Source organism: Callithrix jacchus, chromosome 1, assembly GCF_049354715.1.
Source record: "Callithrix jacchus isolate 240 chromosome 1, calJac240_pri, whole genome shotgun sequence".
Classification (NCBI taxonomy): Eukaryota; Metazoa; Chordata; class Mammalia; order Primates; family Cebidae; genus Callithrix; species Callithrix jacchus.
Genome location: NC_133502.1, coordinates 175,461,859 through 175,489,755, shown reverse-complemented (window position 1 = coordinate 175,489,755; position 27,897 = coordinate 175,461,859). Strand labels below are relative to the sequence as shown.

General features: G+C 43.9%; 1 protein-coding gene across 3 annotated transcripts; it reads right to left on the bottom strand.

Annotated features, from left to right (window-relative positions):
• Window positions 1-1,089: 1,089 nt before the first annotated feature.
• Window positions 1,090-26,828, bottom strand: ZBTB34 (zinc finger and BTB domain containing 34). 3 transcript variants are annotated; one of them, XM_054244030.2, is made up of 3 exons: window positions 26,709-26,828; window positions 23,712-23,832; window positions 1,090-7,559 (listed from the first exon to the last, which is right to left on the bottom strand). In XM_054244030.2, the coding sequence occupies exons 2-3, from the start codon at window positions 23,729-23,731 to the stop codon at window positions 6,035-6,037; spliced, it is 1,545 nt and encodes a 514-aa protein (XP_054100005.1). In that variant the 5' UTR covers window positions 23,732-23,832; window positions 26,709-26,828; the 3' UTR covers window positions 1,090-6,034. The 3 variants fall into 3 exon arrangements, with proteins under 3 accessions (XP_054100005.1, XP_035113974.1, XP_035113968.1); XM_035258083.3 differs by lacking the exon at window positions 23,712-23,832; XM_035258077.3 differs by lacking the exons at window positions 23,712-23,832; window positions 26,709-26,828 and adding an exon at window positions 26,221-26,346 and having other exon boundaries at window positions 5,860-7,559.
• Window positions 26,829-27,897: the final 1,069 nt, after the last annotated feature.

Sequence of the window (27,897 nt, the reverse complement as noted above, 5' to 3'; positions counted from 1 at the left end):
TATTCCTCCAACCCTGCTGGGGGAAGAGGCTCGCCCCTGATTCTTGATATTGGGCTACTTTTCCAGGCTTAGTGAGTAAGCAAATTCACCAGAACCCACTGCCTCACATTTCAGCGTCACCAGAGTCAAACTGTGGGCTAACGAAGGCAAGTGACTTGCTCCAAGTCACGGTCAAAGGCAGGAATGAAAGCCAGACCTCCAGATAGGCGGTCCACACACCTTCTCCATCATTCCCTTGCCTCCCTCAGGAATCCCAGGCCCCCAGCAAGCAGGTGAAGCTGGGTCCTGTATGGACCTCCCTTGCTGTGCACCATCTCAATGCAAAGGAGGCCTGGTGAGAATTTGCTTAACAGCAGCCCTTACTTACAGGTGAGGAGCAGGTCACCTTGCAGCCCCACAGGAGCCAAGGTGAATCTTGCCTGTATCCCAGCTACACTGACTTGTGCGACCCTCCAGGACACACGTGTTTGTTCACTCAACAAACCCTCACCGGGTGCCTACTGTGGTGCCAGGTCCTGTGCTAAGGATACTTGAGGGAGAAAGACTTTATAATTCCTGCTGTCAGGGAGCCTCCAGGTTAGAGGGAGATAGACTAACTAAATAATCTCGCTAATGAATATACAACTACAAACTGAAATTGTGCTCCTAAGAGCAGGAACACAGTTCAACAAATGCTATGTAAGAGAGGCCTGACCTGGGGGCTGCTGAAGAGGAGCCCCTGGCTGGAACCTGGAGGAGGGTGAGTTAACTGGCTTAGTGGAGACAGAAGAGCCTGTGTAACCCCACACTTTGTGGGTGACTAAGCAAGGTGTATTCTCTGCAGGCGCGAGGGGAAGGGCTTCACCGGCCATTTGTTCTGGGAGAACCTCAGTGTAGACCCAGGCTGACAATGCAGTCGCCACACAAGAGGTCAGAAATACACTTACTTCTTTCTCTTCTTCTCAGCACGATAGTGGCACAAGAGCTTCTCAGGAAACCCTAACCTTTCAAAAACAGTGATTACAGAAGCTATGACACTGCAGATGTTTGTCAGAGCCAGTGACACTCAGCGAGGCCAAGGGGGCCCACGCAGAGGGAGACCACAGCACATTTGCTCTAGCAGCATTTTTATTTACAAACAGCAATGTCCATTGACTTTATTTATACCATAAAAAAGCCATTTACAAGCAAGAAACAAGAATTCAGAACAAAATTAAGCAGCACTGAAATATTCATGTCACAAATCTAAAACAAAGTGAATACAAGAGTAAAATATCATTTGAATAAATAGTCTTAAATCCATGCTATAAAATAATCCTTAATGGCAAGTTACTAGTTGATACAGCATCCGCTTAGCTAGCTTCATTTACTTCATATGGTGATGAAGTGTGGAGTTGTGAGGTTACCAGTTTATATTGCAAGATAATGACACTGTGTTAAGTCATTCAAATTGCTCAACCATTTATAACGGAAAAAAATGTTAGCCCTACTAATAAAAGTGGTGAGAGAGATGGTTTTCACATTAGGAAAATGGTCATTCTCAAAAACAAACCAGGTAAGTTTACCTCTTACAATAGTCAGGGCAGCAACCAAAGGCTTGGGCAGCAAGTCCAAAGGTTGAATTCACAGCATACTTGTCACTGAGGGGCAGCAAGAGGTCTGTGTACTGAATCTGCTACAAGGAGCGCCAAGCAAGGCTGACTCCAGGACTTGATCAAGAACTACAATAGCCCTGTCTGTGCCAGACCCAGGGAGGAAACCAGAAAAAGCAGGTTCTCTTCTGGGCCGAGAAGTCAAGCAAGGGGCAGAAACAGTGGGAACACTCTGGCACTTACTGAAAAAGACGCATGTGACATGTGACAACCATTACAAATTTGGAACAATGTGAATGACTTTTCTGAACCTTTAGTTCAGTTGCACTGAGTAATATGAAATCTATGATTTATGAACTAGTTTCATATAAAGAATTTACATAATTCCCCAATACTTTCATATATAAAATTTAATAAATAACCCTGACCAGTCTAGAAGCACCATTCAAGGGGCATGTGCCCTTGGAAAATAGTTTAGGTGTTGCATATTTGAGTCCCTTTCAGTGGAGGCTTCACAGGAAATCATTATAGAATTTAACAATAACGAGGACAACAACAATCACAGTAACTAAGAGAAAAGCTGATAAAATAAAACACACTGATCTCTTTAAAGTAAAGCTCATTCACAGAAATGATGTTCCCCCCCAGCCCTTGTTTTGTGTTCCTGCAAATTATTCCTACCATCTAGGCTGTAAGAACAAAAATCAAAACAAAGCCACACAAAAATATGCAGGTATATATGGTCTGGGCTAAGGGAAAAACAAAGAGTTGGTTATATTTGCTATCGTTAGAAAAGACATGTACTCATGCTCTGGAAGATTTAAAAATTATCAATTTCGTTCTACAGTATATTCTGCTCAACAGTGAACTGACAGTATCCTTTCTGTTTAAAAAAAAAAAAAAAAAACTAAACTAAAAAAACCAACAACAACAAAAACCACAACTGCCAAGGCAGAGCCAATTGGTTGGGAGGCTTTCCACTGACCAGAAAATTAACTTGTCTCCATATACTGTATTTACAAATATAATTTCTAAATGTATTTACAGCTTTAGTAGAAATTAGAGGGTAGAGAACTGATTAGAATGAAAATAACTGTTTAAAACCACAAAACATTAGTAAAAGTATAAAATTCTTTGTCTTCACAGTTTGTAATAACAGGCTAAATATCTCTAGAAAAGGACGCTGTCACTGTCTTCACATTGTCTAATATTGAAAAGGTAGCTCAAGAAGAGACTCAATTATGAACAAGCCTATTTGAATTCAGGATATATTTTACTGTAAAAGATTTCTTCACATATCACTTTATCTTAATTGATTTCTGCATCTGTTATAAATGAAACACCTAACCTAAAACTGTACAGAAATAGGGACTTTGCTTTCCAAAAAGTTGCTCTAAGGAGTTACACAGCGTACTTCGTCTGTGGAGACGTGAAGTGAACTTCAGGGAGAGAATGTTTCGGTTCTGTGGTCATGTTAATCCTCCTGACACATCCTCATGTGGCAAGGCACAATTAATTGCTGCTGCCCGATCTGAATGGAGTTAATCTCTCACCAGTCACGCCCCTGGGAAGCATGACAGTGCGAACGCTCAGAGAGGCTACACAGCTCCGTGCTGGCCTAGGCGCTGCCTCCCTCGAAGCCCTGCGGAACTTTACAGTACTGTGTTATGGCTTGAGAATTCATTCTTAACACTGCGAGCAGTGGAAAGGGTAAAGTGTTAGCAACATGAATGGGAGCAAGTGGAACTTGCAAAATGTGGAATCACGATTTTAGAGAGAAACTCAATCAATTTTCTGCCCCTTAACAGTCCCATTACAATGTTTGAACCTGAACTGTACAATCAAAGCAATGGATATTTTTGTCAAAGACAATTTTGGATAAGTCACTCTTTGGTAAACTCAAACCAGTTAAACAGATTCACAAATACAAAGAACTCCATGTAAATAAGGTTAAGACGGACAATGCCAAGAGCCAGGACGCTGGAGGTGCCTGCGCCAGGTGCTCTCCCTCCTCACTGTCTCTCATACCACGGAATGCTCTGGAGACTTCACTGAAGGCCCCAAGCCTGAGTGAAAAGGAGGTTCCTTCCCTGAGCTCGACCTCTTAATGTCCTTGGATTTGGGCATTTCTTGTCACAAACTTAATTTGTATCACAATACAATTTTTTTGCATTCAATTAAAAAAAAAATCAAAACCAAACTTATTCATGTAAGAAAAAAAAATCACAAACATTTACCTGAAACCCCAGAACATATTTAAGTGGGTAAACACTTGGGGTCCAGCCTCCCCTTGAGGCACGCGGCTTTAACAGGAGTTGAACAAGTGCTTCAGGGAGAGAACAAACCCCTACTTAGGCAGTTTGACGAGGAAAAAGGCATACTATATACCCGATTTAGCAAAAGCCGCTCCTCGGGAGCAGCGGGATTAGAGTGTAATCTGTACGGAGTTAACACTGATGTGTAGCGCAGCAGTTCACACGTGAACAGATCCTGTGTGCTAAAGAGATGCGCCTGCACAGCTGCCACCCCTGGGAGCTATTACACACAAAGGGCTTGAATGACTTTTTTTTTCTCGAAACAAAAACAAAAATTTAAGAGCCAAAAAAACACAGAAAACCAGCAAACATCTAATTCTGTATTCCTTTAACTTCAAGCCTCTGAGGCAGGTTCTTCATTGGTTTTTCTTTTAGGTGGCTGCGCTGTTCACCTATGGAAATACACTGGTTGTGCGTCTCAGAGCCCCAGTTCTCAGGCAGATACCAGAACGCTGACATCCCATAGGCAGCCTGCAGCACAAACTCACCACCAAACCACCTACAAAATTACTCTCTGCCAGAGTTTACAGTACCGAAGCAATCTTGTAAAGCCTGTTTGTGTATGTGAACACAATACAGAACTGAAGACATTTCCGAAAGTACTAATAAAACATTATTCAAATAGGACTTGGGTACATTTTCATACAGTAACGTGTTTGCCAGCACATGCTTTTGAGGTCTCTTTTCAAGCAATGAACTCAAGAGAGAAAAACAATTATAACTCATTATTACCATTAGATTTCACATTTTCTACAGCTATACTGACCTAAAAAGACACTTAACAAAAATAGCACCACATGACCAAAAAATGGTGACACACAGATTTGGTGACACACAGAGTATCTTAGAGGGCTTTTAAACTGTTGGTTCTTTAAGCAGGAAACACTGAGAGAGTGGGGGAGCCACTGAGGCTCTCATTAGCACACACAATACTAAGATAGATATATTGCTTGCAATTCCCGTAGAGTATAGCTTTACAAAAAGTACAAATTCTAAGTTCTGCAGTTTCCCTGGGAACTGCATGTAGAAAAAGTTGCTGTGCACCTGAACTGGCTGTTTGAAAAGAGAAAGAAAACAAAAAAACAAAACCAAAACAAAAGAAAAAAAAAACCCACAACACTGCTTGGAGAATTTTGTAGACAGAACTACAAATCCCTTTCCTTAAGAGCGAGTGAGTACTAACTCATGATAGAGAGTGATTCGATTTAGTTACCTGGTATGTATGTTTCTACAGTACGGAATGAAGGTAGATTTGTAGGCCGGTAAAAACCTTGAAAACCACTGCTCCTTTGGGGTTGGCTAATGTTAACACTACACTATGTAAAAAGGTCAGCACCACAGGTCATCCAGCTTACCTGCTGGACAACTAACAAAAATTCCAAACGGTTTCCAAATAGAGTTGAAGAAATTTTATGGCATTTGGTTTATGTATTGTTATGAAGCAGAGCTGTGAACACTGTGATTTGCTTTGCTTGCTTTTGGACACAATGATGAATATAAACCTACTAACATTCTTTTTTAAGGAAAATGAAGGGGCAAAACCCTAACATGGTAGGTAGGGATGAGACAGACTCAAAAGCCCTGTTCACATTGTATTAAATTATATATTCCTCTTACATTCACCTCAACCAGAATAAAATCAAATTTGAGAATGTATATATACTATATATATAATAATAGTTTTATTATATATATATATAAATTGTCTAACTACCCCCTAAAAGGAATTTTAAATTAGAAAAGGTTACCCATTTGAATCAGCTGACGGCACCCTAATCTCTCTCCATGGACCTGCACTGCTGCCAGCGCACACAATGAGAGAGAGTATGCCTCTTGGCAGAGAATGGAGGGTCAACCAGTTGGCATAGCTAAATCACTGGCAGATTTTGGATTAAGAGTTCAGCCAAAGAGGAATACTGTCAGCCTGTGTTTTCCCTGGATGCGTTGCCCTTCATGCTTTGAGCTCCTTCGGGGAGGGAGGGCAGGGGAAAGGATAAACACAACGAAGTGTTCCATCCAGAAACTTTAGAAAAACTGCCAAGAGACCAAGAGATTTCCAGATGGTTGGGAAAACCAAAGATTACAACAAAGCAAATCACAAATATGCATTGATTAATGTGCTTTGTTTGGGTGCACTTCTTTACCATCTTAATCGGGAGCATCAGACACTGTGTGAATTTCCATCCGGGAATCTAGGCCCATCTCTGAGGCTGATGCATCATTTTCTAGTTTCTGTTCCACGTACACATCTGTTCTCTCGGGGGACTCAATGCGACTCCTGACTTCAGCAACGCCCGGGTGGTTTTTCCGCAGGTGCTGGTTGAGGGTACCTTGGAATGGAAAGCACTTCCCGCAGATCTCACAGCGGAATGGTTTATCATCTGTATGGCCCCGGATGTGGTACTCCAGTTGGTCCTTCCGTGTGTACTTCTTCCCGCAGAACTTGCACACAAAGGGGGTGATTCCCATATGGAGTCGCATGTGCCTGTCAAGGCTTCCTTTCTGGTTGAAGGACTTTCCACAGTAAATACAGATCAACCTCTCATTGTACGGGTACCAATGCCCTCTCGCACTCCTCTCCCGGGGACTGCTCTCATACCCAGGGTTGTTCATCATAGCTTCACTGTCAGAGCCCTGCACCAGGCCCTGCAGGTCACTGTGCAGGTGGACAGACAGAGCCCGCTTCTGGCGGGCACGCCCTCCTCGGAAACAGCTCAGCATGGACCTGGATGGGCTGGAATTACTCAAACTTCCAAAAGCTTCTGATACATTGGTTGGCTGTGAGGCTGCTTGGGAATAGGAGTATGCATGCTGGAGCACAGAACCATAGGAGCCCACATTCACTGCCACAACTTGTTCTCCATCAACCATCTCAGTGTGGTACCCATCGTCACCCAGGGAGGAGCTGTCGGAACAGCTAGGCCGGTCGGACTTCTCCATCTTCACTTTCACCTCGGTGATCTGGCTCTCCCTCACCAATAGGTCTCCTTGCTCGTGGTCCCCCTCTATCTGAATCTCATACTCAGAAACGCTCCCACTGCTCCCACGGTCTGAGTGCCCCTCCTCCTGTAAGCGGCTGCGCAAAGCTTTGCTGGGGGTCGTCTCCATCCGGAGGTCACTGCTTGCGGTGGGCTGCCGTCCCTGAGAGCAATATGGAGGAGAGATCTCCACTGGGTTGGCAAAGAAGCTGCTGTCTTTCACTCCGTTTCGACTCTCGGGATTCTCTTCAGCACCAACGGTAACAGAGTCAACATCTCCAACACTGATTTTGGAATGGATGCTCTCTAGGATCTGTGTGCACTTGTCAATGACACACTGCATCTGAAGAAAGCTGGCTGCAGTTAGAAAACTGACAACATCCTTCAGCTGCAAGGACATTCTTCCAGTGTAACAAAAAGAAAGCAACTGCTCAAACACATTGGGATTTTTAATCACTGATATTGACAAGCCACTCATGGTACTTAATGCTGAATGGTCCCGGAAATATGGGGAGCTGGCAGCAAGGACTGCTTTGTGGGCTCGGAATGGCTGACCCTGAATGTGTACAATGATGTCACATAGTTTCCCTTGCAGGCGGAGTTCATTTAGCTGGCTCAGAACGGTGCTGCTGTACTCGGGCACATCAAACTGAATAAAACTGCTGCTGTCCATTTCTACTGACATGAAGCGTACTCTGCGGAGAGAGAGAGTTTGCATCATTCACCAATGACTCCTCACTAAGTACAAGTGGCACAAACACAAGCTTACAACAACAATACCATTGAGGCTATCATACCTCCTAAATTCTACCCAAAGCTTTCTTCCTCTTGTTTTAGTCTTTCATGTTTCGGTTAATTCGCCTACAGCCAAATAAACGAATGCTCAATTAGCCTAGTGCATAGTTGCCTAACATTCATCTTGATCAAAAGTAAAACATTTTATACATAGTAGGACTATTTGGGCTCTGACTGAAAAATTGAAAAATTGGTATCCTCTTAGAAAAATATTTCCCCGTTTCAAGTACTCTTGAGGTACTTTGTGAAAAATAACTAAATTCAGGCCAGGCGCAGTGGTTTAAACCTGTAATCCCAGCACTTTGGGAGGCCAAGGCAGTCAGATCACTTGAGGTCAGGAGTTCCAGACCAGGCTGGCCAACATGGTGAAACCCTGTCCCTACTAAAAATACAAAAATCAGCCAAGTGTGGTGGCGTGGACCTGTAATCCCAGCTACTTAGGAGGCTGAAGCAGGATAATCGCTTGACCCTTGAAGGCAGAGGCTGCAATGAGCCAAGATCGTGCCACTGAATCCCAGTCTGGGCAAGAGAGTGAGACTCCTTCCCAAAAAAAGAAAACAAAAACAAAACTAAATTCATCTAAAAATGTTCTGCCTTACTTGTGTATTTCTGATTGGTACTTTTCAAGTATGCAGCACACTGTTGCCTTGATTTGTATGTTTGTCCTTCGGCTCTGTACACCTTTATATCCCTTTTGGGTTGGGTTGATTTGGCTGAGACTTACTATGCTCAGTCTCTTTCAGTGAAGAGTTATTATTATTATTACCTTTTTTTTTTTTTAATGTTTTGAGATGGAGTCTTGCTCTGTCGCCCAAGCTGGAGTGCAGAGGCGTGATCACAGCTCACTGCAAGCTCTGCCTCCCAGGTTCCCACTGATTCTCCTGCCTTAGCCTCCCAGGTAGCTGGGACTATAAGCATGCATCACCATGCCTGGCTAATTTTGTATTTTTAGTAGAGACAGGTTTTCACCATGTTGGCCAGGCTGGTCTCGAACTCCTGACCTCAGGTGATCTGCCCGCCTCAGTCTCCCAAAGTGCTGAGATTACAGGCGTGAGCCACCGTGCCCCATCTATTATTACTATTTTTTATTAGAGATGAGGTCTCACTATGTTGCCCAGGCTGCTCTTGAACTCCTGAGCTCGTGATCCTCCTGCCTCAGCTTCCCAGAGTGCTAGGATTACAAGTGTGACCTGCCACACCCAGCCAGTGAAGAGTTATTTGAGTAGCTGGGACTACAGGCATGCACCACCTCTCCTGACTACTTTTTGCGTTTTTAGTAGAGATGAGGTTTCACCATGTTGGCCAGGCTGGTCTCAAACTCCTGACCTCAAGTGATCTGCCCACCTCGGCCTCCCAAAGTGCTGAGATTACAGGTGTGAGCCGCTGCGCCTGGCCAAGACAGTATTTTAAACAGTAGTTATTTTTAACAATAGGAGTGAAAAGGGTGATGGACACATCAGAAGGCATCACTCTCTACTAGCACCCACAGCTGTGGCACGCCTACAACAGGTTTCCTTCCTCTGGCCTAAAATCTGCAGCACCAGATTGCTCAGAACCACTTAAGTATATATAGTCCAGGCTCCATCCTCTGACCCAAACACAACAAAACCAGATCTAACAATTATATTTTAAAACCCGACCAACAGAAATGTCAACAGCTAAGTATCAGATCAGAAAAAACTGAAATGGAGTAAAACTACTTAGACAATGAGAAAACATGCAAAATCTGTGTTTAGAAGTGAAGTTTATGTCTTCAACTTACTTGAGAATGTATCTCCAAAAAAGAGATGGACAGATATGTGATAAAGCAAACACAGTAGAATGTTAACAATTGGAGAGTCTACATGGTGGATATTTGGGCACTTACTATGAAATTCTCTCACCTTTTCTGTATGTTTGAAGTTTTTTCAAAATGAAATGTTGGGAGTTTAAAAAAAATAACTGTAAAAGCTGTAACAGGAAAAGTCATTGCCTTAAAAGTTTTATCATTAAACAATAAATACTAAAAACAAGTGAAATGACTCAACTTAGGAGGTCAAAAAAAGGAAAAACACATGATGGCCCAAGACAGCAGGAAAATAACTAATACAGAAAAACAGCACGGAATCACAGAAGGAATTTGTAAATTTCAAGACACGATAATGTGCAACTAAATCTAAGACACTCACAGGAAAGGATCAGTTAAATGTGCCTAAATCATGTCCGAATTTTTTTATCATGTCAAAATTTGAGTTACAACATTTTAGTCAAAGAGGAATACTGTGCCCTTATTTATCCTAGATTTATGATTGAAATCAATTTGAAATCTCTATGAAATGAACATATTTTTAGGATAACATAAATTGGCAGAACTAAATAAGAAACAGAAGTGCCAAGGCACAAATGATCTTCAGGCCGTTCACACTGTTCTAGATGCATGTAAAAACATTTAAAGCATCTCAGTTCATATGGCACAAATCTGATACCAGAAGATGACAAATAGCAGAAAGAAGAAAACTGTCTACTTCATCTAAATAAATAGATTTTAAATTCCTAACAGAAATACTAGCAAATACAAACTATTAAAATAATATATTATGACCAAGAACAGCTGTTTCACAAATGTAAGGATGGCTACATGTTCAGAAATAGACGAATATAATTTGCAACATCAATAAGTCAAAGGAGAAAAACCCATATGACCAAATCAATACTATGTCAAAAATGCATGTGAGAAAAAGTTAAATACCCTTTTAGAGTAAGGCAAAAATACTCAATAGGGTAGAAACAGAACAATCCTTTCTTGATATAATAAGGAGTATCTATTACAAACCAATGGTAACATCATCCTTAAAAAGGAAACACTGCATTATGCTGGTATACTTATTGGGAGAAAGAAAAGGAAAAAAAAAAAGGAAACACGATGTCTGCATTTCCCAAAATGTATTGAGTAGAACACAAGCCCAAGAGCTAGCCCCAATATCCTCACCTCCTAGGGATTAAAAAACACATTAGCATAATTACCCACCTGAAAATTCCTGGAGACAAGAATCCTGTTTAACTCAGCAGTTCGCAAACTCATTTAAGGGTGAAACTGTTCACTCAAAGTACACATATTAATATTCCAAAGAATGAGTGTTCCCTGGAGCACACTTTGGTAAACCCTTAAGTCATTCCCATCAGTGCCTGGGAAGATACGTGAAGTTATCTGCCGTCACTACTCTTACTTAACATTATTCTAGAACTTCTAGCCAAAGCAACAAGACAAGGGAAAATTAAGGCAAATAGCCATTAAAAAAAGGGACAAAATTACTATTACATGCAGATATATTATGCAGACTATTTACAGGGAAAACACAAGAGAACTACCTGGAAAATGTTATATTAAGCATCTACTAAGTGGAGGGTTTCAAAAACTTATACATAAAAAACAGGTAAGATAATGACAATAAGGTACAACCGACAATATAGCAACAGGAACTATAAAATACCTAGGGGTGGGGAAAGATAAGCGAAAAACAGGGTCAGCAAGAAAAATACAATTCACTTTAATACGGACATGCTTCTGGCAGGATGATTCAATACTGTACAGATAGACACTTTCCTCCAAAATTAATTTATAAATATAACATAACCTAATGGAATCTTTCCTTAGAAACCTGACAAAATAATTTTAAAATGCATCTAGAACATTGTTGTCCAACAGAAATATAAGACACTGCATGTGTAATTTAATGCTTTCTGGTAGTTACATTTTTAAAAGTTAAATAAATTGTAATAATACTTTATATAACCCAATATATCATTGCAGCATGTAATCAGTATTAGAAAGTTGAGACATTTTACATTCTTTTCACACTAAGTCTTTGAAATCTGATGTGTATTTTACAAACAGCATGTCTCGGTTTGGACTAACCACATTCCATGTGCTCAATAGCTGCATGTGGCCAGTGGCCACCAAACTGGATAGTGCAGATCTAGAGGAATAAATACTAAAGGCATTTTAGAAATAGACAACTACAGCCAAACTTATGGACATCAAAATGGATGATTGGGCTATAATTCATTGGCTAAGTATGTATTAAGTGTCAGGCACTAGGGATCCATGGGAGTTTTAATTCTCTCATCATAAATCATGGTAAGAGCTATGAGATCTTTCATGATAGGGGAGTGGTCAGAGAAGCCTATTTGAACAAATGCTATTTTAAGTAAGACCTAAAGGACAAGTAAAGGTTAGTCAGATACATGTGGGTATTGGGGTGCTGCAACTCTCCGGACAGAGGGAATCACATGTACAAAGGGTTGGGAAGGAAGGATGTGCTGGAAGTGTGTGCACAGCTGGAACACGGCGGAAGGGGCAGGGCATAAGCCACGTGAGGTTATCAAGGAAGAAATCAGACTGAGATGGCCTCTTGGGCCATTTCAAGTCAGCAAATAGGGAGAATTACTGAAATAGATGCTGCTTAGCGAATTTGAATTAATAATAAATTTAGATCCTTCTTCACAGCATACCTCAAAATAACCTCTAGAAAACGCATTTCTAAGCACACAAAGATACCAGAAGAAGAAATGTAGGTTTAACTACAGGAGAAATACAACTTTTATATATCCAAAAAATACATTTTTAGCAAAAAAAAAAAAAAAAGGTAGAAAACAATCAAAAATACTTAGAACATACACAGCAGAGAAGAGTCTCACAAGTCAATAAAAGCCAAACGTTAACAACTGAAAAAAGCAACTATGAACAGACACTTTAGAAATAAAAATAGCCTTTAATCATAGAGAAAAAAATGCTTAGGATGGGCCCAGTGGCTCACGTCTGTAATCCCATCACTTTGGAAGGCCAAGGTGGGTGGATCACCTGAGGTCAGGAGTTTGAGATCAGCCTGTCCAATGTGATGAAACCTCGTCTCTATTAAAAATACAAAACTGGCTGGGAGAGGTGGCTCACTCCTGTAATCCCAGCACTTTGGGAGGCCGAGGTAGGTGGATCACAAGGTCAAGAGATCGAGACCATCCTGGTCAACAAGGTGAAATCCCGTCTCTACTAAAAATACAAAAATTAGCTGGGCATGGTGGCGCAGCCTGTAGTCCCAGCGACTCAGGAGGCTGAGGCAGGAGAATTGCTTGAACCCAGGAGGCGGAGGTTGCGGTGAGCCAAGATTGTGCCATTGCACTCCAGCCTGGGTAACAAGAGCGAAACTCCGTCTCAAAAAAAAAAAAAAAAAAAAAAATACAAAACTTAGCTGAGTGTGGTGGCGAGTGTCTGTAAGCCCAGCTACTCAGGAGGCTGAGGCAGGAGAATCACTTGAACCCGGGAGGTGGCGGTTGCAGTGAGCTGAGATCGCGCCATTGCACTCCACTCCAGCCTGGGCAAAAAGAGCAAAACTCTGTCTCAAAAAAAAAAAAAGGCAAAGCAAAGGAAAAAAAAATGCATAACAACTTCATCACTAAACAATCATTAACATGAGGACAAGTATAGAGGCTCATGCCTGTAATCCCAGCACTCTGGGAGGCCGAGGTGGGCGTATCACTTGAGCTCAAGAGTTCGAGATCAGCCTGGCCAACATGGTGAAACCCATTTCTAAAAAAATACGAAAATTAGCCAGGAGAGGTGGTGGGTGCCTTCAGTCCCAGGTACTTGGAGGGCTGAGGTGGGAAGATGGCTTGAGTCCAGTAGGCCAAGGTTGCAGTGAACTGAGATTGTGCCACTACATTCCAGCCTGGGTGACAGAGTGAGACACTATCTCAAAAATAAATAAATACATAAACATGAGACAAAATACTTCTTTCTCAAATTGGCAAGCCCTATAAAAATGCAACTCGGCTGGCACCTAACAAATAGTCAAACGTTACCTATTCATCATAGCACCCTCACGACACGGGGTGTATAAATAGTGACTTTCGGAAATGCAAGGGCAAACGGAAGGTGGGTTCAGGCTTTTTAGGTGTGGACTCTGAGGCAAAAACCAGTACAGAAAAGAAAGCAACAGAGCATTTCTGAAATCGAATGTACAACTGAAAACGGCTTCCCAATGAGGCTTCCTCCTCCTCTGTGTGTGGTTTTTTTCTTATCTACTTCTCAGAAGAAAAGCGGAGAACTACACTTGAAAGGTAGTCACTGAGAAAAACGGAACACCATGATTAACACCTAAAAGAGGGATTCCATTTTTCTGCAGTAAGAGAAAGGAAGTGCTTTGCTCTCCTCTCCCTTACATTAACACTTCCTTTCCACAGTGACAATGAGATTCAAAGATTCCCCCTTAGAGCTGCTAACAAGCCACACTTTTGAACAAGAAGCTTCTAAATGACTGACACATGGTGAACTTACAGTTAATTTCAGTCTGAGGCATGTGACCAGACTAAAGGGAGAGAAACTCATCATCGATCACAAGTTCTACATCCAATGTGTGGATTTATCAGGTCCAGTGATCCCGGGATAGGGGAGGTCAGAGCCTCTTATGCAGGCACAATTCAAGTTCAAATATGATTCTCCGTCCCTCTGCACTGGCAGTTTTGCAACATGGCCTACTCAATGGTTTCTTGAAGGTCTCAATTTTCTCCCCTACATGGAATGTCAGAGGGCCCACACCTAAGTTAGATCAATTTTGAATTACTTTTTTTTTCTTAGAGACAGGATCTCACTGTCACCCAGGCTGGAGTACAGTGGCACAATCTTGGCTCACTGCAGCCTCAACTTCCTGGGCCCAAGCTATCCTCCCACCTCAGCCTCCTGAGTAGCTGGGACTATAGGCAAGCACCACTACCTCCACTTTCAAAAACTTTTTGTAGGCTGGGAACAGTGGCTCACACCTATAATTCCAGCACTTTGGGAGGCCAAGGTGGGCAGATCACCTAAGGTCAGGAGTTCAAGACCAGCCTGGCCAACATGGAGAAACCCCATCTCTACTAAAAATATAAAAAAATTAGCTGGTCGGGGTAGCAGGCGCCTGTAATCCCAACAACTCAGGAAACTGAGGGAGGAGAATTGCTTGAACCCGGGAGGCAGAGGTTTCAGTGAGCCAAGATCATGCCATTACACTCCAGCCTGGGAAACAAGAGCAAAATTCCATCTCAAAAAAAAAAAAACCAAAAAACTTGTAGAGACAGGGTCTCACTATGTTGCCCATGCTGGTCTCAAGGAATCCCCCGCCTTGGCATCCCAAAGTCCTGGAATTACAGACATGAACCACTGCACCGGGCCAATTTTTAATTAATTTTATCTTTAAAATAAAATACACACATATGGTAGAACTTTAGATTATGGAATAGGAATAGCAAAACTTTTCCCCAGCCCCAGCCCCTCTTTCCAAAGACAATCACTGGTAGGAGTTTTGGGATATCTTTCAGAGAAAATTTTAAACATCTGTCAGCATAAACTCTTCTATACCCTGCTTTAAAGAAATGTATTTAATATACCTTAAAATCTTTCCATAGCAGCACATATACATTGACCTAATTTTTTCCAACTTCATAGTATTCCATGGATGGCTGTGTCACAAGGTACTTAACTAGTTACAGTTGATACTAAAATAGCCATTACAAACACAGAATGGCCACACACACACACCCTCACTTACATCTTGGCTTTCTCACGTAAGTAAATCTACAGCCTCAACTTCTAGCAGAATTGTGGTCAATTTTTCGTTTTAATTGATAATGCCAAGTTACCCTCTAAGAGGTAGCAGCAGCAGTGATCTGTTTGCAGGGAAGGTCCTGCTCCCTCATAACTGCCAGCAACGAGTATCAAATCTTTTTACTTTTTTCAGCCAAACTGACAGGTGAAAGATGTACTTCACTGGTTTAATGTGCTTTTTTTTTTTTTTTTTTTTGAGATGGTGTCTCCCTCTGGAGACTCACCAGGTTAGAGTGCAGTGGTGCAACCTCTATTCACAGCAACCTCCACTTCCCAGGTTCAAGCAATTATCCTGCCTCAGCCTCCCTAGTAGCTCTGGACTACGGTGTGAGCCACCATGCCTGGCTAATTTTTATATTTTTAGTAGAGATGGGGTTTCACCATGTTGGCCAGGCTGTTCTTTAACTCTTGACCTTAGGTGAGCCACCTGCCTCAGCCTCTCAAAGTGATGGAATTACAGGTGTGAGCCACTGCGCCCGGCTGCATTTGTTTCATTATAAATGAGGTTGATATCTTTTCTCACATTTAATGGCAATTTGTCTAAGTTTGTCTTTGAACTGCCTACTCATATCCTTTGCCCTTATTTGCCTTTTTTATTGATTTGTCAGAGCTCTTCGCAAATTAAGGAAATTAGCCTTTTATCATATGTGCTGCAAGTATTAGATTTAATTGCAATCACTAAATGGCACACTGACTGGGAATTTAAATTATTTTTCTTACATTTATAGAAAATATTCATTCAATATCATTCTCTTACATACACAAAACCAAAGGGAATTCAAAGATGAATAAAAGTCCCAGTCTTGCAGTTTGATACAGGCTTAATGCAGATTCCTCCCCACTCAGAGAGAGAAGGGAATGGAATTCATTTTTGATAATGCAGAGTAGTGATTTATATTAGTTTTTCATTTAGATTAAGTTTGCAGCTGCCTCAGAAAACAGTAATGAATTTGATTATTCCACTCAGTAAAACCATCGGAACCAGAATTCTTTAATTCAGGAGATTAATCACAGGTGCTTCTGTCACATTATTCTAAGAAAAAAACCACACCCAAACCAGATATTTACACTGCTATTATTTTAATTTTAAAACAAGCACATACAAACTGGATTTTTTTCCCCCAATATCATTAATATGTATTTTAACAAAATTTCGTTTTTATTTTTGTTTTTTGAGACAGAGTTTGGCTGTTGTTACCCAGACTGGAGTGCAATGGCACGATCTCGGCTCACCACAACCTCCACCTCCTGGGTTCAAGCAATTCTCCTGCCTCAGCCTCCCGAGTAGCTGGGACTACAGGCGCGCACCACCATGCCCAGCTAATTTTTGTATTTTTAGTAGAGACGGGGTTTCACCTTGTTGACCAGGATGGTCTCGATCTCTTGACCTTGTGATCCACCCGCCTCGGCCTCCCAAAGTGCTGGGATTATAGGCGTTAGCCACCGCACCCGGCCCTGTTTTTGTTTTTAAAACCTATACTGTGGAAAAGGAATGTGAAATATTTCTTTTAAAAAATACACAGGGATAGACCTTTGTTGAAATGGTTTGTTGGGAAGTTGAAAATTGTCACCTCCTCAACTTCTTCACAGGTCTCTTCGGTTCACTCAATCAATGGAAAGACAGTCTTTCTGCTCCTTCAATTTCTTACTTCCAAATTTTTACTTTCTTTTTTTGTTTTGAGAGTCTCGCTCTGTCACCTAGGCTGCAGTGCAGTGGCACGATCTTGGCTCACTGCAACCTCCACCTCCCGGGTTCAAGTGATTCTCCTGCCTCAGCCTCCTGAGTAGCTGGGATTACAGTCACATGCCACCGTGCCTGGCCTCAAATTCTTACTTTCTTACAAAGAGAGAGATTAATTTCACACCTCTGGAAGTAGCTTTCACCTCACACACAGCCTCTGCCGTGACCACATAAGGACAACACTGGTCTCCAAGGTGGCTTCTGGGAAGGATCACCTTCGATATGGGCAGGATTGACATTCTCCTACTTCCATGAGCCCAGCCGCCCCCACACCAGCCTGGGCAACCATAAAAGGCGATTACTTGGCAGAGTTCCTCCACCACCATCATCCGTGACCACCTTTTACTAAATGTGTGATACATGCTAGGCATGTTGTAAAGGCTTAGGATGCGGTATGTCTCTAAATCCTCCCAACCTGCCCCATAAGGCAGGTACTACTCCCCCCATTTTAAATGAGGCAACTGAGGATCCAAGAGACTGACTTTCCCAGGACCCTTCTGAAGTGTGTGCATCTAGGCCCCCACACAACAACCCCTTATCCCTTGCGAGCTTGCCCTGTGTTACATTCCTATCCTAGGAAGGTGTCAAGGAAAGGGATGGAGATGTGGCGGCGGGGGGTTGGAGGGCTGGGCAAACATCCTCCTATTTCTGCCCAGAATAAAGAGTGGCAAATGAAGCATTTTAGTAATATCTGTCAAGATTCCATCTGCCTATCTGCTGTGACCAAGCAATTTCAGCTGTAGGAATTTAGTGAAGCACCCTCTTTGTAAAGCAAACTCTCCCTCTTTTCTAGACCAGAATCACTGGCAGAGTTAAGGGACATGAGGAGAAAAATGCAGGCAGACCCTGCAGCCACCGTGTATCATGCCCTTCATATTCATAGCTTTGATCCCCCTTTCCTCCTCAGAGCCCTGGACCCTGGCTCACTCTACTTGCTTTAAATAAAAAGCTATCTTTACATGCTAAAGCCTCAATTAATTAGATACCACAGATCTAGGGCTCAAGTAAACCGGTCCTTTTGGTGTTTGGAGGTGAAAGTCACAGAAAGCAGATGCTGCCAAGAAGACACAGGGTTCAGCCCAAGTTCAACAGAATTCAAAGCAGCATTGACACCAGCGCCCTGAAAGCAAGAGCAAACTGTGAGGGGCCCTCCAGGACTGACCAGCAGTGAGGAAGCCAAGTCTGAAAGCACCAGAGGATGGCAGACAGGGAAGCCACACTGAGAAGGTGACCACAGATGAGGGTGAGCAGCTTTGGGAGAAAACAAACACACACAGTGGAGTGACGGCCGGCTGGGCAACCAGAGCAGGAGGCCATTCACACAGGGAGGCACTGTGGGTACAAGCCACAGGGAGAGCAGCAGTGCCTGAAAATGACCACACGAGCCATCCTGGGACACTCCTCCCACAGAACTGAAGTACAAAGCCAAAACAAGGGCTCTGGAAATAAGCATGCAAGGATGCGCTGAAAAGAAGACTAAGGTCTGATGCGAGACCATATGACAACAGGCTTGGTAAGTAATGCTGCTTGACATCTTCACAAGAACCCACTCAAAAAAGCTACAGGCTACATCACTGCGCCCGTGCATCAGGACAGCAAGAGGCTGCTCCGCAACACAACACACAAGGGAAAGACACCCTCGATCCAGGTTAACGCATTTTACCCGAACGGGTGCCAGAACTAAAAGCCACTCTACGAAGACAGGAAAAGCAAGCAGGCCATCACGTAACATCACGGCTGATGCTGAGAACGGCGAACAGAAACCAGTGATTCAAGCCCCTGCTCTTGCATTCACCCCCCGACCCTCACTGAGTTAGTAAAAGAAGTAAAAAGGCAATTAACTACCCTTTTATGTAACATTAGAGAGTCACATAAAATACCATGCCCCATCAATGGAAAACACAGCTCCTAAATTTTCAGAGGTGTCATATGTTTACCAATTTCCTATAAAGCACCAAGGAATGTTGGAGGATCTTATTATTTTCCATTTAATGCCATTCTATTCCTATGCCAGTATTTTAAAAAGATTTATCACCAAAAAAAAATAAATGAAAGAAAACATGGGTGAAGTTATTTATAATACTGATATAAAGGCCTTTCTAAGCATCTCATAAATCTCAGACGCCACAAAGGCAAAGACAAATACATTCAACAACATAAAAGTATATGACAAAAAAAAAAAAATACCCCTTTCCCCAGAAGCCTAAAGATAAATGACATATTGAGGAAAAATATATGCATATTTGACAAACAACTACTTTCCAAATTCCTTAATTTATAAATCAAATTAGGTGACACACAAGCAAGCCCCATGGAAGAATGGCAAAGGATACAAACAGTTAAAGAAAAAAAGAAAAGTGACAAAAAAAGAAGCAAAGATGCTAAACTTTACTGCTGATTAAAGTCATTTGAAATACAAAAAGAAAAAAATGAGATAACATTTTTAACCCATCAGCCTTACACACAATTTAAAAGAGATGGCAAATGTAGTCCTGGGGAATCACTTGTTAATATCAAAATATAAAAGGCATTTACCTTTTGGTCCACAAATAAAGGTTAGAAATTAAGCCTACTAATGCATAGGACCTACAGAAGTGTAGCAGGATATATATAATAAAAATGACCACTCAGCATTTTTCTTTGCTATAGCAAAAAAACAAAAAAACAAAGGAAACTCATTTCAAAAACAAAATCAACTATGAACTACTATGCAGCTATTAAGAAGAGCAGGTAGATCTGTATGCTTTGATATCGAAAGAGCTCTAAGATTTCACCAAAAACAGTAAAATGTACACTAATATGTATGCGTGTATGTCATTCCCTTCATGTACATTTTGTAAAGGAATTAACACTATGTTGCTTGCTGGATCCACCTGGAAGGAACCACTTGGTACTATTAACAGTGGTCACTGTGGAGAAAAAGGACTAAGCAGAGGGAAGGGAAATAGACTTTATTTTATACCTTTGCATTAAAAAAAAAGAAATCACATTAACTGTATTATTCTCACTACAAGTTTTTCTTAAGACATGTAGGTTAGTGCCTACAAATATGTAATTTTTTAAACCAAAGAATCTAGAGGAGAAAGATGGGTGGCAAATGAATAATTATTTTATCAAGCAGACACAGAGGCAGAAACAAAGAACTACAAGAAACAATATGAGGCTGATTACTTTAGCCCAAAAAGATTTTTAAAAAATCAAAATAGAACAAAGGAAAACTTCATGGAGGAAGATATTTTTGAACAGGGCCTTGCATTTCAAAGGGAACAGAAAGAACATTCCAGACAGAAGGAAAGGCAGGAACAGAGCACAGGGGAGTGCAGAAAGGTGTCGTCTTGGGTACAGCAGGCAGCTGCAGTGGCCCTGGCTCAGGGACAAGGAGAGCCATGGAAGAAGACCACAGTCGGAAGGTGGAGGGCCTTGAATACTCAAAGAATTCAAACAGAATTCTGGTGGCAGCACTTGGAGACTGAGGCATGATGTCTACTTGGAGGCCAAGTAGCTCAGCCAGGACAAGCTGGGCTGAGGTTTTTCACAGGGTCATGGGAAATGGGGTTAGAGCTAGAGAGAAGTATTAGACCCGAAGATACTGATTTGGGAGTGACCATGTACTGACTGAGGATCATTGGGGTAAAATAAGGTTACTCAGGGAGGAAAAAAAAAAGAGGGCCAGGAGCGGTGGCTCACATCTGTAATCCCAGCACTTTGGGAGGCTGAGGTGGGCAGATAACCTAAGGTCAGGAGTTCGAGACCAGCCTAACATGGTGAGACCCTGTCTCTAATGAAAATACAAAATTAGCCACATGCTTGTCATCCCAGCTACTTGGGAGGCTGAGGCAGGAGAATTGTGTAAACCCAAGAGGTGGAGGTTGGGGGTGAGCCGAGACCACGCCAAGCCGAGATTGTGCCACTATACTCCAGCCTGGGCAACAAGAGCGGGACTCCGTTTCCAAAAAAAAGAGAAAAGGAGAGAAGGCTGAGAACAGAAAGGGTGTTTGCTCCTAGAAAAGAGTATGGAAACACAGCACCTGATGAAAAGGGGTAACATCCTCACTTAGCCCTCTCCTCAAGCCTTTCTATTGACTAGTTTTGTTTTTGCTTTTGTTTTGTTTTGAGACAGAGTCTTGCTCTGTGACCAGGCTGGAGTGCAGTGGTGTGATCTCGGCTCACTGAAACCTCTGCCACACAGGTTCAAGTGATTCTCATGCCTCAGCCTCCCTAGTAGCTGGGAATACAGGCGCACACCACCATGTTCAGCTAACTTTTGTATTTTTATTAGACATGGGTTTCACCATGTTGACCAGTCTGTTTTCAAACTCCTGGTCTCAAGTGATTTGCCTACCTCAGTCGCCCAAACTGCTGGGATTACAGGCATGAGCCACCATGCCCAGCCCCACAGGCTAGTATCTTTAAATAAAATTCTGCACCACGTATTCTGTTAATCTGTGAGGAAACTAAACAATGGAAAACTAATGACATTCTCTCACACTGCTGACCTATTTTGCAGAGAACCGAAAAATAAGAAAGGACTCTCAGATGCCATCTGGGCAAAAAACACCTACCTGGGCCATAAAATCATCTCTACAACATTCTTGGGTGAAGTCTTGGAATTATCTCTGCATATCGACAACCAGAACAAAAGTAAAAATGTAAAGGCTGAACAACCAGAAGTGTGCTGACTCTGTGAGACTCTGTGCTGCTGGGCTGCCACTCTTGGTGGTAGGTAGGCTCTCTGAGGCAGGGATTGCGTGCCCAGAGCCCAGCAGTGTGTCTGGGACAGACAGGCTCTCAGTATGTGTCAGCTAAACCAAGCTGGTGGCTGAAAAGCCCTGGACTGCCACTATAGCTGCATTCTCCGCTCTCAACTTCTTCTGAAGACCCCAGAGATGCAAGATCGTCTCTGCCAACTGCAAAACCCAGCAAGGTGGCTTATTCCAACCTAACCCATAAACACTCTAATTTGCGCCACAAGATGCTACACTTTGTTTAAAAATATCCAGTTACACTTCCAAGAAAAGAAAGGCAAGTTACAAATTTGGAAGTTGTTTAAGGCACCAGGAGGTACCCATTATTCTCAATCAAGATGCTCATGATTCCAAACCCAGATTGGCACCTGCTGGCTTCAGTCACTGGCTGATACCTGAGACACAGCTCAAACTAGACTTTCTCTGTCAGGCACTGGAAACCTGAAGATCCCTAATTTTCATTCTTATATGAAGTCATTAAAAAGACCACAGATTGAAGCACTGAAGACAAAAGGCATGGTAACAGAAGTAACAACCACATAAAAATAACTTTTCTAGGTATTTCTGCCTGGGTCTAGATTAAAACCAAAATTGAGCTGTCATGAGCTACAATCTAATCTTTTAGAAAGCAGTAGTCAAATAGCACCAGGGCTGCGTGAAACATTCTGGTGCTACTGAAACCCAAAGCAAGAAAAAAAATAAATAAATAAAATGGCATTCTGTGATGGATATTCATGAAGCACTCATCCTAATTTAAAAGAAAACAAGTTTAGAGTTCTTACTGCATTAATTCATGTGAGCCTGAAAGAACATTTTTATCCAAACTGTTACATTTCCTACCAAGGCGTTAACATTCTCCAGGTCTGCTCAGATACACTAATTCCAAGAGGGTGCGATTTGTCTTTTAGTCAATGCAAAAACATCATCAGAAGCTTCTTCTGAGCTTTCCAAGCAGGAACGGAATGGCCTCTTTAATTTTTCTAACAATGACAAGGACTAACCGTCAGTGAGCTCCTACTGTGTACAGTAGGCTAAGTGAGCTCTTAGAGAACACTAAGAGGCTGCATTTCTCCCCATTCTACAGATGAAGAAGCAAACTCAGAGACTGAGAAACTTAGCCAAGGTCACTCAGCTAATGACTGGCTGAGCCAGGATTTGGACCTAAATTTGTCAGTCTCAGACTCAGAACTCTTATCTCTTCTAAGAACAAGATTTTAGCCAGGCGCAGTGGCTCAAGCCTGTAATCCCAGCACTTTGGGAGGCCGAGGCGGGTGGATCACGAAGTCAAGAAATCGAGACCATCCTGGTCAACATGGTGAAACCCCGTCTCTACTAAAAATACAAAAAAATTAGCTGGGCATGGTGGCGCGTGCCTGTAATCCCAGCTACTCAGGAGGCTGAGGCAGGAGAATTGCCTGAACCCAGGAGGTGGAGGTTGCAGTGAGCTGGGATCACGCCATTGCACTCCAGCCTGGGTAACAAGAGCAAAATTCCGTCTCAAAAAAAAAAAGAACAAGATTTTAATCCAGGCATACTGGTGAGATACAGTATTTTTACTGGTGCTGGATTCTTACTGATCAACTCCAAGTAGAAAGAGAACACTAATTTAAGGATGTTCCACCACACAGATAAAGTCAGGCTGGGTCTGACACAGTGATGATTAAGGGGTCACAATATGTTGTACTCCAAGTGGTTTGCAGCCATTTCTTTGCAAAATGCCCATTCTTTTCACTTCTGTCAGTGAAGTTGGCAAAAATATGTTTCTTATTTTAATCATTCATTCGGAGGATTTGTTTGAGGTAAAAGAATAAACTTTCTTAAGGCAAAGAACTCAAAAAATATTAAGGCACAGTATCTTATCTGCTTACTGCTGGCTAGCATTTCAGGGGCAATGGCCCTGGAAAATACACTAAATCCTGCCTCTTATGACAAAAGGATTAGAAAAGCTCACCTTGACTTGCATTCTTCCATGAGGTTCTCCTTGCCATCAACATCAACCAGAAAACAACCATTAGAAATTTAACTGTGTTCAGTTGATGACCTTCACTAAGCTAAATTCAGCAGTTTGTCAGCTACAAAACATTAAATAGACACAATCAAGAAGTTTGAAAAACATTAGGCAGAATTTAAACTAAAGTAACATGAACATCAGTGGGAATAAAACGTAATGATGGCATTCTAGATTCATGATACCGACATTTTAAACAAGTGCTTCAAATGGAAGGCAAAAGGGGGGGAATACAGAGACATGCAGAAATCCAAAACTCAGTGGATCACAGTTCAGCAGCTTATCACTTCTCCACCCTGATAAATGTGCACCCAATAATGACAACAATAATAATGAAAATGTACTAAGTGGTTACTACGTGCTGCAAATTTTGCTACTTCGCCCACATACCATTTTTGTTTACAGTTCACAGTAACCCTATGAAATGGATTTTATTATCGTCCACATTGCAAATAAGAAAATGGAGGCTCAGAGACATGAGAGAAATTGCTCCAGTTCACAGAGTTGGTGTACACCTGCTAGGATTCAAACCCAGGTCTGTCTGATTCCAATGCTGTTGTTCTTTCCCCACAGCCTCTGAATGAAGAATCACATGACTTTCCTCTTTTCTCAAGATCAGAGGTAAATGTTTTAAAGTTTCAAAGATTCGTTTTGTGCTTTCTGCACCCTAAGAAAGCTGAAAACATCCACCTTGAATGGCAGCATTACGTCCTATCAGTTATACATGACACAGAAAGCTGATAAGATTCTCCTCAAAAAAAAAAAAAAAAAGGCAAATTACAATACAAACAACAAAAAAAGTTGCCAACAAAAATCAGGAAGTATTCGAGTACCTATTATGCAAGTCCAGCCCCAGTATTAGATACTGTAAGGGCTCTGAGAGAAGTATTAAGACACAACGCCCTCAAAAAAACTCCCACTCCAGCTGGGACAAGAACAAGTTCAACAGCCAAGAAACAAGTGCTGAATCTGAGTGCCACAAAGCCTTGGGGGCAGGGCACTCAGGGAACACCCTCTGGAGGAAGTGTATCTTCAGCAGGGGCTTGAAGGAAGTGAAATGGAGAATTTGCACATAAAAGAAAAAGGAGGCCAGTGATTCAGAAGAAGGAACAACAGAAGCAAAGCCCAAGCAGCAGTAACTAACTCAGTTCTGCAGGAGACAGACTTGGAGAAGCAGATAATAAGGTTCAGGTAGGTGGGGTGATGCCAAACCACAGAGTCTTGAAAAGACAGGGTGGGCGGTGGCTGGACACACCATGGCAGGCAAGAGGCCACCACTCAGCTCTGAACAGCGGTCTAACTGCCATGGCCTCCTAGCTCATCTCCCGGCCCCTAGCTTCTTCACTGATGCCTTCAGTATAGTTTCAACTTTGACCTAGTGTTCAAGTTCTTTGAGGAACTAGCCCCGAACCACCTCTCCTCCTACTTCCCTCCTATATGAACCCTTCTCTGTCAGGAGACTGGTCTATTCACTAACTCCATAGGATCATTGGGCCTGATTCCTATTTTCCTATCTGAATGCTACTCATCCTTTAACACCCGGCTCAAATCCCGCCCCCTCACTAAGCCCTCCCTAACCACTCGGCCGGCCTACAGTGACCTCCACCTCTCCTTCTTAATTCTGCAGCACACGGCCTTGTCGCATCAAAATCACCTGTTCACAGGTAATGTCTCAGCACTCTGTGTAAACCTGCTTGGAGACTAAATGTGCTTTCTACTACTTTCCACCACATGGAACAGCATCTTGACATTTAATAAGCCAGCAAGCACTCAACTATTTTTTGACTTCCTATAGTAAGTTTGGCTTTAGCATAAAGGAAGGATGGGGGAGGGGGAAACCTCTGGAGTCAGAGACCAGCTAAGAAGCTGTTGCAATAATCCAGATGTGAAGCAAAGAGGGCCTGGACTAGGGAACAAAGAGAAAATGGGCAAATATAAACAACAAAAAATTCTGCATGCAAAAACTCGGCGGAATGTGATTACTACTAGGGACAAAAGCAAGGGATGAAAGAGGATTAAGGTGAGGTTTAGAAAGCGCTTCTTGAAATCATTTTAAAGCCTGTCTGAAACAAAATGCAGTAAGTGGCTTAAAAAGTCCACATTGACAAAATCTTCAGCGAAACTGCCCAGTATCTTGAACCAGGGACAGCCCTTCCAATTTGAGACATACATGGAATGACAGAGCCAGAAGGGTTCTTAGAGAGTTCACTGAAATCCTCAATGATCACATGGGGAAACTGAGTCCCAGCATGGAAGGGGCTTCCAGAAAGCCTCAGGACAGAGACTCCCAGACTAGTGTCGCCCTACAAGCACAGCCACTTGGCCTAGAAGAGCACTGTTTACACCCCTGGTCAGCCCCAGCCCAGCCCTCCGCAATGGCAGGACCAACTGAGCGCGAGTGACCATGGAGACGTCTGGGGCCAAGCACAACCCGTCGCCGCAGCCTGTTTACCTGGAGAAAGGCGGTGGCGTGAGGCAGCGGCTCCTCTGCAGCCACCCGAAGGGCCGACCCCCGGCCCGGCCGGCTCTCCACGGAACTCAACCATTTGCCCTCCCTCCCCGTATAAAAGCGATAGCCCCCAGAGCGAGGGGCCCGGAAGCTGGGGATCCCGAGACGCCCCGGGCGGAGGCTGGGGAGCCCAGGGCAGCTGCCCGACCGCGACCCTCGGCCGGGCCAGCGGCGCCCGGACTCCAGGACCGAGCAGAGTTGGCCCCTCTGGGGCGCGCGCCTGACCCCAGCAGGTGCCCGGGCCTCCGGACCCCGCCCGGCCTCGGCTCCCGCCCGCGCCAGCCGCCAGCCCGCTGGACTGACCAGGCGCGGACGCGCCCGCCCCGCCGCGCCCAGAGGGAGCCGGACAGCGGCCCGGGGACTGCCCCCGACACCGCCGGCCCCGCCCGCGCCTAGCCCGCTGCTCGCTGCCCCGGGACAGCGTGCCTCACCTGCCCAGAGCGCCGCGCTCACATCGCCCGCCCGCGGCGCCCCCTCCGCCGCCGCCGGCGCCAGGCCCGTCCCCGCCGCTCCGGCTGCCGCCCCAGCCCGCGCCCCCCGCCCCCGGAAGCGCTTCCCGGCCCCGCCCCCTGAGCGCCCGCGCTTCCGGGCAGGCGCGGACCCGGGCGGCGGCGATGCGGGATAGGCCTCTTGCCTGGGTCAGGGGTCCTGCGTCCCTGGTTTTCGTCCCAGAGCCTCGCCGCGGACGAGCGGGCGAGCGACAGCCTTGGTGTGGACCCCGGAGTCCCGACTCCGGGAGCGGCGTCGGCTCTGCCTTCCGCCCGCGCTCTCCTCGGCGCCCCCTTCTGGCGGGAGGAGGGCGGCGCAGCGGGGCGCGCCCCAGGGGCTCCCGGAATCGAACGGGTGGGAGGGAACCCAGGACCCTCAACCCCCGAGCACTGGAGGCCTGCCTCCAGCCCAGCCCTCCCTTCCAAGACCCTCGCTCCTGCAGTTCTTCGGGCGCCTGCCACGCACCCGAGTTGCTCCTGTCGGGGCAGCAGAAGGCAGCAAGGTGCAGTGGTTAGTAGCAGGGCTCTGGGGACCTGCCATAGGGGGTCTCTTGACTTATGACCTTGGGCAGGTTTTCTCTCTCTCAAAACGGAGGTGGCTCACGCCTGTAATCCCTGGACTTTGGGATACCGAGGCGGGAGGATCACTTGATCCTAGGAGTTTGAGACCAGCCTGGGCAACATAGGGAGGCCCCATCTAAATTTTTAAAGGGTAGCCAGGCATGGTGGCACATGCCTGTAGTTTCAGCTACTGAGGAGGCTGAGGTGGGAGGGTTGCCTGAGTCCGGGAGGTCAAGGCTGCCATGATTTTGTCACTGCACATAGCAGTGGTGAAAGAGCAAGACCCTGTCTCAAAAACAAAACGGAGGTGAAAATTTCCAACTCACTATTATAAAACCCAAGTCACAGAACACGCCTCAAAAACTGTGCATTCCAGACCCTTGGAGACACCCCAATCTTCAAACCGTTGGGTGGGAGTGGGAGCCTCACCCAGCATTTTCCTCTCAGCTTCAGACCAATGTAACACTCTGAAGAGCTTCCCTTTGCATTTTGGTGGGCTCCTCAGTAGTTGTGGCAGAGGTTTATTTTCCTTTTTCTTGCTTTGTAATAAAAATAAACTGGGAGGCAAAGG

Coding starts and splice junctions, on each gene's coding strand:
- ZBTB34 (XM_054244030.2), bottom strand. CDS start 23,731: ATGGAAGAATGCAAGTCAAG. Junction 7,560..23,711: donor ATGGAAGAATGCAAGTCAAG/GTGAGCTTTTCT, acceptor CTCTCTCCGCAG/AGTACGCTTCATGTCAGTAG.